This window comes from Manis pentadactyla, chromosome 5, assembly GCF_030020395.1.
Source record: "Manis pentadactyla isolate mManPen7 chromosome 5, mManPen7.hap1, whole genome shotgun sequence".
Taxonomy (NCBI): Eukaryota; Metazoa; Chordata; class Mammalia; order Pholidota; family Manidae; genus Manis; species Manis pentadactyla.
This window is the reverse complement of record NC_080023.1, coordinates 5,791,291-5,804,784: the sequence shown is the minus strand read 5'-3', so window position 1 is coordinate 5,804,784 and position 13,494 is coordinate 5,791,291. Positions and strand designations below refer to the sequence as shown.

Sequence of the window (13,494 nt, the reverse complement as noted above, 5' to 3'; positions counted from 1 at the left end):
GGGGTCTCAACCTCTCTGACCGTCAGGCTCCTCATCTATGCCATCCGGGGCTGAGCTGGATAGCAGGGATCCTTGACTTTACCAAGGTCTGTGCCATTTGCAGTGCCCTTTGACGTCCTTCTTATCTCTTCGGCAGCCCATGGGGAAGGCAGGAGAGGGTCACACCTGCATCTCACAGATTCATCTGTAAGGTGAAGAAGACCTTTCCCTCTGGCACCTCCGCAGCCCCACTGCTAGGAAGAGGCAGACTTCCAGGACTCGGGAGTTCTGCAACCAAGGCCAGTCCATTTAGGTTCTCACCAGTTTTTGAGATTCCATGTGTCATCCAAACCTAATGGTACAGGTGAGGATCAGTGGGAAAGGCACCTGATGGCTGAGAGCTCTTTCTGCGCCCTGGGCCCTGCGGGGAGCACCGCAGCCATGCTGCCATTTGATTCTCACCGGGGTTCTGTCTGGAGGTATTTTTATTCCCTTTTCACAGTCAGGGAGACTGGTAAAAACCCAGTTCTGACTGCAGCAGTGGCTCTGGATCTCAGGAGAGCCTACAGACTTTCCGGGAATGATGACATACAAAGCTTCTCCAACATACAAGAAAACAGCCAGGGAAAACCAGCTCAGTGACCTGGAGCAGCGAGAGGAATTTCAGCCACAGATGAGAGTAGAGTTAACAGGCACTTAGAGTGCAGAATCCTCATAGCTCCACGAAAGCTCCAAACCAAGAAATAGCGCAGGAATCAGGGTCTCTGTCAGTTCCACTCAGGTCTCAGTCAAAGGAAACTGCAGTCTGGTTAAAATAGGGTGACTGATCCTGACATATTAATTCCAGCCAATAAAAGACATGGAAAATAAAATGTTGCAGGTTTTCAGTGGGCTGAGGGGAGCCATGCAGACCCTGGCAAGTCGCCCTGAGTTTATGCAGCCCTGTTGCTCTCAGAAGCACATGCTGTCAGCTGGTCTGCTCAGTCTTAAATCACTTCAAGTCCCATCTTTATTTTCCCTTCAATCAGTTTTCAACAGTAAAAAAGAGGTACCTTATTTTTATATGAATATTTATAGGCCTTATTAAATCCTTTGTGAAATGAGGCTGCATATAAATTTGAAAATTATAAATAAGGTCTAATGGTCTGTTTTGGAATAAATATTGTGGTTGTTTTAATCCAGGTCTAATTTTCTCTCTGGTACATGTAAAGATCTCATCTAGCCAATTAAATGAAATGACTCTCCCATTGGTTGACCATACCGAGAACCCATTATACGCCAGGCACTGTGCTCGTGGCCTTATATTCATTTACATTTTATCTAAAAGAAACTCTCCCTACAACCTCGATGTGTTAGGTATTGACATCTAGAGAGAAGGATCACGGGCCTGAGGTCACAGTCAGTGCTCTACGCAGAGTGGGGATTGCACACGGGTCCAGGGGTTTCTCCAGCTCACAGCCCTTCCACTATACGGCTCTGACCCTCACTCTGAACTTTTTACATAGACAGAACCTTCAATTAAAACAGCCAAGTGAAGTAAACAAATGGTACTGCTAGAAATGTAGGTTGAAAATGAAATACAAACAGTAAGATGTCCTGAACTAAGGGCAGAGGGGCACTTGGTGACTTCTCTTTTGTTCCTTGATGTTGATTTCCAGTGCTTAATCTAGCTGCAGTCTTATATCCAGGCTCCTTATGAAAAGGCCGTAAATTCTCCACCAGACACCCCTCTGTTGTGGATTGTGTTATATCCTCCAAAAGGATATATGATGAACTCCTTACCCCCAGTACCTGTATTTGAACAAGCGTCTTCACAGAAGTAATCAAGTTAAAATAATGTTGTACTGGGTCAGGACGGACCCTAAATCCAGTGACTGGTGTCTCTATAAGAAGAGAGTGATCTGAAGACAGACAGACTCAGGGAGGAGGCCCTGTGAAGGTGGAGGCAGAGACTAGAGTGCTGTGGCCACCACTCAGGGGCTCCAAGGCTTGCCGGCAGCCACCAGAGGCTGGAATAGGCAAGGAAGGATCTCCCCGGCAGCCCTACACGGAATTGTAAGACATACATTTCTGACCAGGGAGGAAAGACAGCAGATCCTATCTGAACCCAGTGCTGGGAAGGCCAAATAGTGGTGTCCACTCCACTTGAAAAGTAAAGATGACAGTGCGGGGTTAATAAAGTCCAGGAGAGGAAGGGGTAGGGGGAGACGGGTGTTGAGGGCTGGGGCCGATTAATAAGGAAAAGGCAGGTGCTTCTGCTTGGCTTCCTGTCTGACCTCCTCTCTGCCTCTGCGCAGACGGAACATGGTAACAGTACATGGATGGGGGCCAGGAGGGTAAGGGGACAGAAAGGGCTGCCCAGGCAGGGAGGGAGCGGCCCCAAAGGGACCATGGACTCAGGCCCCCCGACTGTCAAAGAGGTCTGTCCTGTCTGGAGCCACAGGACTTCCCCATGGGGATTCTCGGTCCCAGAACTGGACTGAGGCCATTATTTTACCAACCAGCCAGTTTCTGGGCCCCCAGTCCCCCTCTCTGAGCCTATATGCAGGCACCCCCCAATCTCAGGGGCTTACGACGACAAAGGCTTGTTTCTTGTTCCCACCGTATGTCCACAGCAGGCCAGCTGGGGCTGCCGTGTGCACATCACTGTTGCCTTCCCCACCCATAGACCCAGACTGACAGAACATCTGGAACACCACAGTGACGACGACAGAGGGAAAGAGACCTGGAGAGGGTTTTACACTGGCAGTGCTCCAGCCAGACGGTATTCACACTTACTGGCCAGAACTGGTCACGTGGCCCCACCCAGCCCCAGGGAGCCGGGAAGGGCAATCCTGCCATGTGCCAGGAGGGGGGCAAGCCAGAAGGCTCGGTGAGCACCATTGTGACCACCCATCCATCAGGGCATGTCAGCGAGGACCCAGCAAGTCTCAGTCTTAAGCCAGCTCAGACCCAAAAGATCAGCCTCACCTCTAAATCTAGAGAGGAAGCTGCTAAGGCCAATGTGCAGAAAGGTGTCCTGAGCTAAGAAGGCAGAAAGAACAAAGTCGTCCATGTGAGCCAGGGCCCCCCTCTGAAAGCTGCCTGACCTACCACCAGTTGCTCATCTTATTATGTCCCTTGCTCACCCTCGGAACAGCTGTTGTTATTTCATATCCAGAAGGGTGGCTACAGGTATTGAACGGGGAGCTGTTGCATCACAAACTGCTCAACGATCTGTCTCCCGTTCTGGGAGACCTGAGACTCCATTCCTTCTGCTTGGCCAGAGCTGATCCATTTGCACAGGTGTGCAGAGAGAGGGAGGCTGGCGGGATAATCCTCTGCAGTTTGCTGTGTCACAATCTAACGTGTGGCTGACTCCATCTGAAGACTCTCTGAAAATAGGTTTTGCTTCAGGCAACAGCAGATAAAATAGACAGAATTTTAATGCTCTGGCCAAAGGCTGTTAATGAATTTGTGAGATAAGAATTGCATACGAGGTGATCTTCCCAGTAAGTGATGCGCTTGGAAAGTGGAGCAGCCAGTTGGACTTTTTACTTAAGGAAGAGAAAGCTTCTGGGAGCCTGGAAAGATCCTGTATCAGTCAGAGTCCCAGAGGAAACACCGCAAGGAGAACTTATTTACAAAGGACCATGTACACAGATGTGAGGGAAGGGGTGCCTGAGAGGTGAGTGCAGTGAGTGATTTGAGGCTTCATAGAAGCCGAGGGGTTTCTACCAGGAGGAGGCTGGAAGAGATGCGGAGAGGAAGGCCACCCAGGGAGAGGCCGCCTCCACTGGGGCAGCGATCTCCAGAGTTGCCAGGGCCCAGGGACAGTGCAAGGAGGGAGCTGGGGGCTAGTGCCCCCGCCAGACTCCACTCGCTCCTTCCAGTGTCTGCCAGGGCTCCCCACTGGATAAGCCCAGCTAGAAGCCCCAGGGCATGGGAGCCTTTGATGGTCAGATCCCCAGGCTGCAGTGCAAGCGCGAGTGGGGCCGAGTGGATCCAGAGACAATGGAAGACATCAGCCCAGGGAAATGCCTTGTCTTCTATGGAGCCCCAATTTACCAAGGGACTTCTAAATATTGAAGGAGTGACCTGCGAGAGAGAAGTGAGAATTGCCTGAATAATTCCAGAAAGCACACCAAGGGCCAATGGGCAGGACCATTCAGATTTCTCAGTTTCAGTTCTATCTAAAGGAAACGTTTTAAGGATCTGAGCTGTTGGCACAGGGAATGGGCTCTCACGGGAGATGGACAGGGGGTCTCGGTAAGACGGCTGGGCGTCTGCTGGGGATGCTGGACAGGGGATTCTGGCAGTGCATCAGGTGACTGCTTTCTCCCCTTCCACACCAACCAGGTACCTACTGTTCAATTTGGTGTGTTCCATTCCAGAACTTTCCTCTGATTTCAACACTGGTTTTTAGAACCATAGAGAGGTAGTATACCCAATAGCTGAGAGCACAGACTCTGAAGTCAGACTGGCTAGTTTTGAACCCTGATCCTTGCTAGCTCTGTGACCTTGGACCACATACTAGTGCCTCAATTTCCTTATTTGTAAAATGGGATGTTAATATCTATGTCGTACAGTTGTTGGGAGGACAAATGAGTTAACGCATGTTAAGCACTTAGCTGCGCAGTCAGTACTATCCAAGTGTTGGCTGATAATATTATGTACAAAATTATTGGACCAAGGTAGTGCCGTATCAATTAAATGCTGTGTCAAACAACATTTTGCCTCAACTTTTAACCAACACATACACACAAAATAACACAACAACCTATCTGAACTCAGCCACAGGAGAAGCAGCTCCAGGCAGCACGTCACCTCACATGAACTGTCATCCATAAGGATGTGAGGTCCCCAGTTCCATAAATGAAAACCCAATTTTTGTCTAGATAGCTAGGACACCCTGTCACTCCATTTAATCAAGACTGACCTCCTTTCTCCCTTGGGATGTTGAGCCAGATCCTGCCAACCTGTGCCAACACCCTGCTAAGGAAGGGAGAAATCTGGCTGGGCATCGATTCCTGTACTGGGCCTCCCATCCTCCCAGGGCACACTGGTAATGCACCTGCCTCAGGCTGGTCGCTGTGCTGGGGCGACAGCTGGCATGCTGTTCTGTGTGCCTTTGCCTGGTGGAGGGAAGACCCACAACCTGGCATGTGACCAAGTGCCAGCTGCCCGTTTCATGCTCTGGTCTCCCTAGTTTGCAGGCCCCTCTGGACCCCACTGTGACCCCTGGGGCTGGATTCCCTCCCCCTCTGCCTGTTGCCCTGTTTGACCCCCTCCAGTCCTAACCCTCAGCTCTTCTGTGCATTCCCCATCCCAGCACCCTCCACTCCTCCAGGGCTTCTGCCTGACCCCCCAGGGTGAGGCCTGCAGAACCATCCGAGGCAGGAGGTAGGGAGAAGGGGAAGGGGGCCTCTGTGCTGGGAGACATTCATCAGAGCTATGACAGGAAGTGAAGAGTTACTTACTGATCCTCAGTTTCCCCATCTGCAAAGTGGGTGTATCTCCACATCGCAGTGAGAAGACGTGAAGAGGTGTAAGAGCCCTTAAAACTGTTTTTCTGTAAAGCGTGCTGCAGGAACGAGAGCTGGTCTCTCTTCCAGGGGGCCAGGCCTCACCTCCAAAGTCGGCTACAGACTGATGTTTGCGTTCAACTGACCCCATCCTGGGTGTGTGGAAAAGCTTGATTTGAAATCACTTCAATTGCCAACCATTTTATTTCATTCCTATGAGATGCTTTGCCTTTGAAAAATGCCTCCATCCCAATTCATTATGAATTTTAATATGTGTTCTACGCCCAAAAACCGAGGTTCTCTCTTGCTGAGCACTTGCTCCTGGCATCTAGTGGCTGAGTTCGGGAGGTTGAGAACACTCACATCTGTCACTCAGAATTCTGGTCACAGGGCTGACAATTAATTTGATAAGTTGGCTCAGAAAATTCAATGTTCCTGCTATTGCAGCGATAACTAGCCAATTTGCATCAGTAGACTTGAGCTATGCCTAGTAGGGTATGTAAAATCCTTTTTCATTTCCTCCTGAGTTTTAGATAACTGGGCTCTGGGCTAGTCATGTAAGGGAGCTCTCAGGCCAGCCGTAATGGTTTCATATCTCTGTCATGGTTCATGGATTCTGATTTGAATGCAAATCTTTCTAATTCCTTCAAGTGTAGAAAAAGTCATTCCTGCTCCCTTCCATGTCCGGGTTGAATGGCATAGGATTCAGGGGAAAGAGCAAGGGTCTTGGAGGCAGCCCTCAGTTTGAACCCAGTCTCTCAAAGCCACATGGCTAGTAAGTGGCAGACACAGGGGCAGAAACAGCCTGGCTCTAAGCCCAGGTCCCGGATGTCACACGTCCTGCTTCCTTCCAGCAGACTTCGTCACGGTTTGCTCTCTGTCCTGCTCCTCATCCCCTTCAACTGTAAGCCTGGCACACAAACAGTGCCAGTGGGAAGGATGCGTGGAAGAATAAGGGGATGAATGGGCAGATCAGTGGAGGGTGGGTGGGACTTGGTCAGATGGGTGGATGGCGGTGATGAATGTACATGTGGGAGTAGATGGGTGAATGGATGCAAAAAAGGATGGATAGATGGGTGGGTGGAGAGATGGATAGTAGATGAATAGGTGACAGAGAGCTGGTGGATGTGTGGGTGGATGGGTAAGTGGGTTATTGGGGGCTCAGTGTTGGGTGATTAGTGAATGGATGGATGGGTGAGTGAGTGGGTGAATGAGTACATAGATGGGGTAGAGGATGGATGGGTGGGTTGATACATGGATGACTGACGAATGGATGAGATGGACAAGTGGATGGACAGATGGATGGGTGGGTGAGTATGTGCATGTGTGGGTCTATGGGAGGTGAACAGGTGAATAGATAGGTGGAAGAGAGATGGATAGACAGGTAGGTGGGGTAGCCAGGTGGGGTTGAGGGTAGATGGCTGGACATATGGGGGTGGGTAGATGGTTGGATGGACGGGTAGATGGAAGGTGGATGAGTGGGTGGTGGTGAGTGGGTGGGTGGGGATCAGCAGATGGTGGGTAGTGAATAGGTGAATAGGTGGATTATTGGAAGGATGTGGAGTAGATGGGTGGATACAGGGAGGTGTTGATGGATGGGTATGTGTGGGAGAGGTAGATGGGTGGGTGGTTGAGGGGTGGAAAGTAGGTAAGTGAGGGGAGTAGGAGTAGACAGATGGGGCTGAGGGTGGGACAGATGGGGAGATGGATGGGCAGCTGGGTAAGTAAATAGATGCATGTGTGGACAGGTGGACAGAAAGGGAATGGATGAGAGGATGGTGGATGGATGGTGAATGGTTGGTGGCCGGGGCGGGGAGTGCAGAGCAGTAGGAAGAATGCAGGCTTTGGAGCCTCCCAGAGCTTGACTGGAATCCCAGCCCTGTAGGCTGCAGGTGGTGGGTGGATGCCTAGAGAAGGGCTCTCCTTTCTCGGTTCTGCCACCTTGATTTACACCGAACCTGGTAGGAAGCTGCAAGGGGCATGACCCAGCGGTCACTGCTCTAGGCCCTGGGTCCTCACGGTCCCAGCATGCAGGCATGACTCTCCATAGAGGAGGGACACTTGGAACGCCTGGGTCTAGTCTTTACAGTAGCTCTGGCCACAAGGAGGCGCCACAGGGGCTGACACCGTCACTTCCGGGGAGCGCCAGGTCCGTTCTGCCGTGCCTTTCCACTTGCCGCACCTTACCTCACTTTTGTCCCCTTGTTTCAAATTTCCCTCCCTTCCTCCCCCACCTACCCACATTCCACGACGATCCTTAAAGTCCAGCTCAAATGCTGCCTCCTGAAGGAAGCCTTCCCTGATGCACGCAAGATTTCGGAATCTGCTCCACTATTATGCAGCTTTTGAAGCTTTATTTTGTCTTATAATTAGAGATGTACAGGAGCCTAGAGATAGCAATGCTAAATGCTATGTTTGGGCATTTAAAAGAAAATCTTAATGGGATTCATCTTTATCTTGTGATACACCCAGAGAATCACGTGGCGTCACAGCTGGGAGCCAGACAGTGTGTCCTACTTTGGAAATGCAAGCATGTCCTTTAGTTTCTTGGTCATTCAAGTTTGCCCTTCTTTGATCTGGTTTTCTTTCCAGAGGGGCCTGAGGGAGTTTCATGTCAGGGAGGGGAGGAAAAGAAAGGACAGGGAGGAAGGTTCCCAAGCAATCCCGAGCCCTGCATCAGAAGTCCTTCCTCAACGGTAGGCTCTCCGCTCTGCACCTGCTCTGTCCTCCCCTAGCCCTGCCTTCTGGGTCCTGACCCCTCCTCCGCTAGGAAGAGGTGTTTTCACCCTGACCACTCTTCCCGGTTACTCAGAGCAGAGGGGCTGCACACTGGTCCTAGACCCTGCAGGTGGACAGGGGGCACCAAGCTCATGGTCATAAAATTCCTTGTTACCTGAAAGACTTGCTCAAATAGAATCACATGCAAACACTAGGTACGTGCACGTACACACACACACACACACACACACACACACCCCTGTAACCCATCTGAGGCCACAGATGGTTGTATTCTTCTGATAATTGTCCACAGTGCCCTGCAAGTGATGGAGACACACAGATGATGAAGAAACAACCTTTTCATTTAGATTTGGCAATGGGTCTGTACTCTGTTTGACAGAATGGGTAAAAAGTAAATTCAGGCTGAAAACTGTGCCTTTCAGAACAAGGCAGAATTATAGTAATTTTACTATTTCCAGCCTTGTCCTAGATATTTCACATATATTCTCTCTGATCCCCTTTGCCTCCAGCCAAGTGAATGGTATAATCCCCGGTTTTAGGTAGGGTCACTGAGGCTCAGAAGAAGACAAGCAACTTGACCAATAACGTCCTCCAAGCAGGAAGTGTTGAGAGCCAGGGTTCGAGCTGAGCTTTCTGCTCTCAAACTTCTCACTGCCTCCTTAAATGCCTCGCTTTCATTTTTCGTCTGCACATCCCACCCATGTGGAGTGACGGCTGCGGGACAGCACATGAACCTGACTTGAAGACCAGAGGATGTTCACATCTTACGTGAGGTGGAGGGTGACCTGGGGGCCAGCCGTTAAATGCAGCGTTCAGAATCATGCTCCCTTAGGGTCCCCACGGGCTGTTTTGTAAGTCTGGGTGCTCGTGTGTTTGGATAACTTACTTACAGGGCAAGCTGATCAATAACCATCTCCCCACTTAGACAGTGAACGCCATGAGGTCAGGGAAGGGAACGTGACTGCTTTGCTCGCCAGAGGTTCCTGTGCCCCCAGGCATGGCTTACTGACTGTGTGAGCTCAGGCAGATTACAGGCGTGATGTCCTATGGACTTCACAGGGGACCCTGTGGCAGGAAGTGTTATCTCCACTTGACAAATAAGGAAACTGAGGCCCTGCGTTAAAGAGCTCACGCAAGTGCACCTGAGCCAGGCTTTGCCCTCAGAGCTGCCTGGCTTCAGGGCACAACACTCCGGATGACTCGGTGGTCGTGCTTCCCCAGGCCAGGTGAGGGCCCCTCGGTCGCCTGTGTGCCCAGGCACATCTCCTGGCCATCCGCTGGCCCCCTGCTCCCTGTCACTAACTCAGTCTGTGCTGTACTTGTTTGCAGGCTCAGGAGGCAGCAGGGGCAGAGCGGGCAGCTCGTGGACACAGACGGCCGCGCTGGGAGCCAGGCTCAGAGCAAGCTGCAGGACGGATGCAACAACAACATCCTCGCCCACTCCTGCTCCCGTGGCTGCAGCAGCTAAGCCACCACCGCAGCCCCCAGGCAGGATGGCACACATCTCTGCCCTGCCCACCGAAAGCCCCTCTGTGTCACGATGGTCCCTATCTCATCCCTGATGACCTGGATGCAGAGAGAGCCCTGGGCGCAGAGCTGGCGAGCCTGCGGGACTTTGGACAACCTTGCCCGTCCTGTGCCTCTGTTTCCTGCATCTGTCAAAGGGGTTAACGGCGCTCTGCCCGACCCCGAATTACAAGGTCATTGGGACAATCCAGTTGGGTAGCGGAAGCAAAACCCTTGACGTTATGAAATTGTTTACATGTGCAAAGCATAACATTGATATTTCAAGGGCACTCCCATCCCTGACAGCAATTAGACCATCACCACTGCAGGTCACTCCCTCCTGGCTCCATGGATGGCACTCCTGGAAATGCAGCCCAGTAGCAGAGTAGGCATCTGATGCATTTGCTCTTTCTACGGAAACGCCATCCCCAGATCCCGGAGCCCAACCAGAAGCATGTTCATCTGCCTTCTGCCAGGCCGGTCTCCGGCCTTCTGTGCCGGCATGGCCCGGAGACCGGCGCCGTCCACAAGGTCTCAGTGCTGCAAGGGCACTTCCCCCTCCCAGCCAGCTGCCCCCACCTTTCATTTCAGCAAGCCCCACACCCACCCGCCCCCCGGTGATGGGACGGCGTGTAGCTGCCCATTGGAAGGTCAGGTCAGTGACCACCAGACCCTCCTTGAGTGTCATCCAGGCCCAGAGCTGCACTCTGAGGTCCACCACCTTCCAGGGTCCCTTCCTGGGAAAGGTGTAAAGTCTGCTTATCAGCCTTTTCTTAGGGTCCCCAGCTGCCACTGACCAGGCAGCGTCACACTGGGGAATTAGGGAGCATGAGTGGCTGGAAAGTTCCCTCTGGGACAGTGGGTTCACCCAAAACACAAACTCCTCTGTAGTCTGTTCCGGGAGCACTTCTCCTCGAGTCAGGAGACACTGTAGCCCAGAAAGTGAAGTTCACGGTTGGAGTGGGGCCGTGTGTGCGGGATCTGGCCTGCTGCTCACTGACCAGAAGCCCTTAGGCGAACCGCAGAATCACCTGTCTCCTCATTTTAAAATGGGGATAATAAAACCGACCTCGTGGGGTTCTTCTAGGATTAAATAACCTCCTGCGTGTAAAGCACCCTTCACACAACCCTCACCGAACCGCAGCCATTTATTGTCAGTATGCATCACCCTTTGGGGAAACTTTCCTGTCTTACCCATTTGCCAGGCTGGTCTTCTGTAGGTATAAGCGTGATGTTTAGGATTCTTTGAACTTTTCTTCCTGGATTCTTTGATATCTGTATATCCCTGTTCAAGTTTAATTAAGGTTTTGTTTCTTTATCCAACTCCCAGTTTACATCATAAATCAATCCTTGGGACTGTCAGTGTCATTTCTTAGATTTAAAAGACATTTTTAGTGTACTCTGTGGTTTTATATTTTTATTTTTTTAAAAAAGAAATGGTCCCTGTTTTCCTCCTTCGAACCAAGGCTATTTCTAGATTGTGGAAAGTCTCCTTGTCTTGCACACTTTTCATTCCTTGTTCCCGGTCGGCACCAACCTGTCCCCTCCAGGGCAGACCAGAGCTGCTTCTCTCCTCACTGTGACCCTGACGGCCCTGACGGTTTCTCAGTGGGCTCAGTTCATGGACTGGGGGGGCAGTGGCTGCGAGTAGCCAAGGGACATGGGATTTCCTGGCGCTGCTCAAGTGGGTGTTGTTCCTTGTTCAGAATAAACTCTTTCTTGAATATTCTTTCCTACAACTTTATTGTAATTCAGGGTTTGGTCAGGATGGGCAAAAGATACCTCTTAGAGTCAAGAGGCTCAAGTTTAATTAGAAATGTACAGACTATGCTCACAGAATAAAACCAATTGCCAGTTCAAGGCGATATCCAACTTGATCACAATTTAAATTATTATTATTATTATTACGACTACTACCGCGACAGTTATCACCATTATTATTTTATACTTATAAAGGAGTGTGACTCCAAGGAAAAACATGTTCCCAGCCCAGGGTAAATAACGTTTGAAGCCAAAATCAAAGGGAGAAATAAGGTGGGAGAAACCCGTTTATTGCTTACAAGCAGTTGTCTAGTTCTGCTCGCCCATGTCTCTCGCCACCCGGCTGCAAAAGGACCCCAAAAATACCTCTCTGGTCCAGGTGTGCCCTCGCTCCCCACCCCCTTTTTAATCACCTATTGTTACGGAGATGGATTACCTCTCCTCACCCCTTGGAAACACCTACTGATATGGAGATGCACTGAAACCAGGTGAGAGATTCTGGAAGCACTGCAATTTTACACACAAGGGGCAATATAGTCACTGGGGAAAAGGTACAGAACGTTCTCTAACTAAAGGAAAACACTCTTAGAATTTCAAATATCACCTCAAACCTTTATATAGCACACACAGACTTCTTGATGCTCTACCTCCCTGCTTTCATCCACCCTGTCTTCCTTACCTACAATGCCTTTCAACTCCAGTCTCTACATGTCAAAATACGTGCCTCCCAGGGGCCAGTTCCTTCCTCCTGTGGTGCCTGCTGGGTCTCCCAGCAGCAGGAGCCAAGCCAGCTGGAATCCTTTCCGAGCACTCTTGCATGCATCCTCCGGTGCCAGTCTCACAGCTCTGGCTGCTGTCAGCAGCACAAGAGGCTTACCTTTGCCCCTGGCTCATCCTCCTTGCTGTGAAACTCCTCAGGGAAACCAGGACCTCTTCATGGCTGTGTCCCCATCACACCCTCCAGTCCCAACCATGGCTTGTAAGAGGTCATCGGTTTTGGGATGAATGAAATAACTGCAAGCCCAACACAAATTCTCTTAGTGGGTGAGTCTTGCTTTCGGCGTCCTCCCATCTCCTGTCTGGTCCCACTGCCACGTCCCAGGGCTTTTCACGTGCTGGGCCCTGGTGCTTCCCCAGGGGCTGCGCTCCACCAGTGGAGTGCCCAATCCCCACCCCACCTTCAGAGCCGTCTCTCCTGAGTCCCAAGTCCCAAGGGAGTCTTCCTTTCTCCCTCATTCAAACCCCCATCCCCAGGGTACATAGCCAAGGCCAGTATGGGTGAGAAGACAGTCTGATTAGGGAAATTCATACCCAACCAAGAACTGGCATTAGGGTCCCCTTATGATTTGAAATTCAGGCGTGGTAGGACAACCTGCAGACTGGTGGCATCAGCAGGGCTTCCCTGCGCCCACTGAAATGCATCTCAGGTTTCTCATGCCAATAAGCAAAAATTTAGAGTCAAGTTTAGAACAGGAAACCCAAAGCTAGCTGCTCTGAGTCCCTTCCCACTTATTGGTAGATATTACAGCGTATTGTCTAGAATCCTCATCCCCAAACCTGCCTGAGCAGCCACCGCATTTTTTCACCCAAGCTGGAAGGTGCCCTTGCCCACCAGTTTGTCGGCCCTGGGGAATGGGGAACAGGAGAGCCCTCCAAAGTCATTCTTCTGCTGCATTGACCATCATGCTGCCTGGACACCCATGAGCCATGACCCCCACCTCCAAGATTCTGCTGGAACGTAGGCCTCCATTCCGTTTCTGTTTCCAGACAGCAGAGCACAGCTGGGACTTGTTATAACCAGCTCTTTTAAAGGTGGCTCCGACCCAGAACTCTTGAGCCAAGGGCAGCTCCTCTCTTTCCTTTGTGCCTCCTGAGAGCACCTGAGCCCGAGGTGGAGCTGGCCCTGGGAGGGTCCCCTGCAGCATCACACAGACCCGAGGGTACCTGCTCCTGATGCCCCACCATCCCCTTGCCAGGGCTTGTCTCTCAGCTTTCCTAGGGACCC

At 51.2% G+C, this 13,494-nt stretch overlaps 1 protein-coding gene across 1 annotated transcript in view; it reads left to right on the top strand.

The window, feature by feature from the left end:
* Positions 1–11,452, top strand: part of STK32B (serine/threonine kinase 32B) — a 298,005-nt gene extending 286,553 nt beyond the window's left edge. The window contains exon 12 of the mRNA XM_036921132.2: positions 9,552–11,452. Within this exon, the coding sequence (XP_036777027.1) occupies positions 9,552–9,690 (139 nt within the window). The 3' untranslated portion in view covers positions 9,691–11,452. The remainder of the gene's footprint in view (positions 1–9,551) is intronic.
* Positions 11,453–13,494: the final 2,042 nt, after the last annotated feature.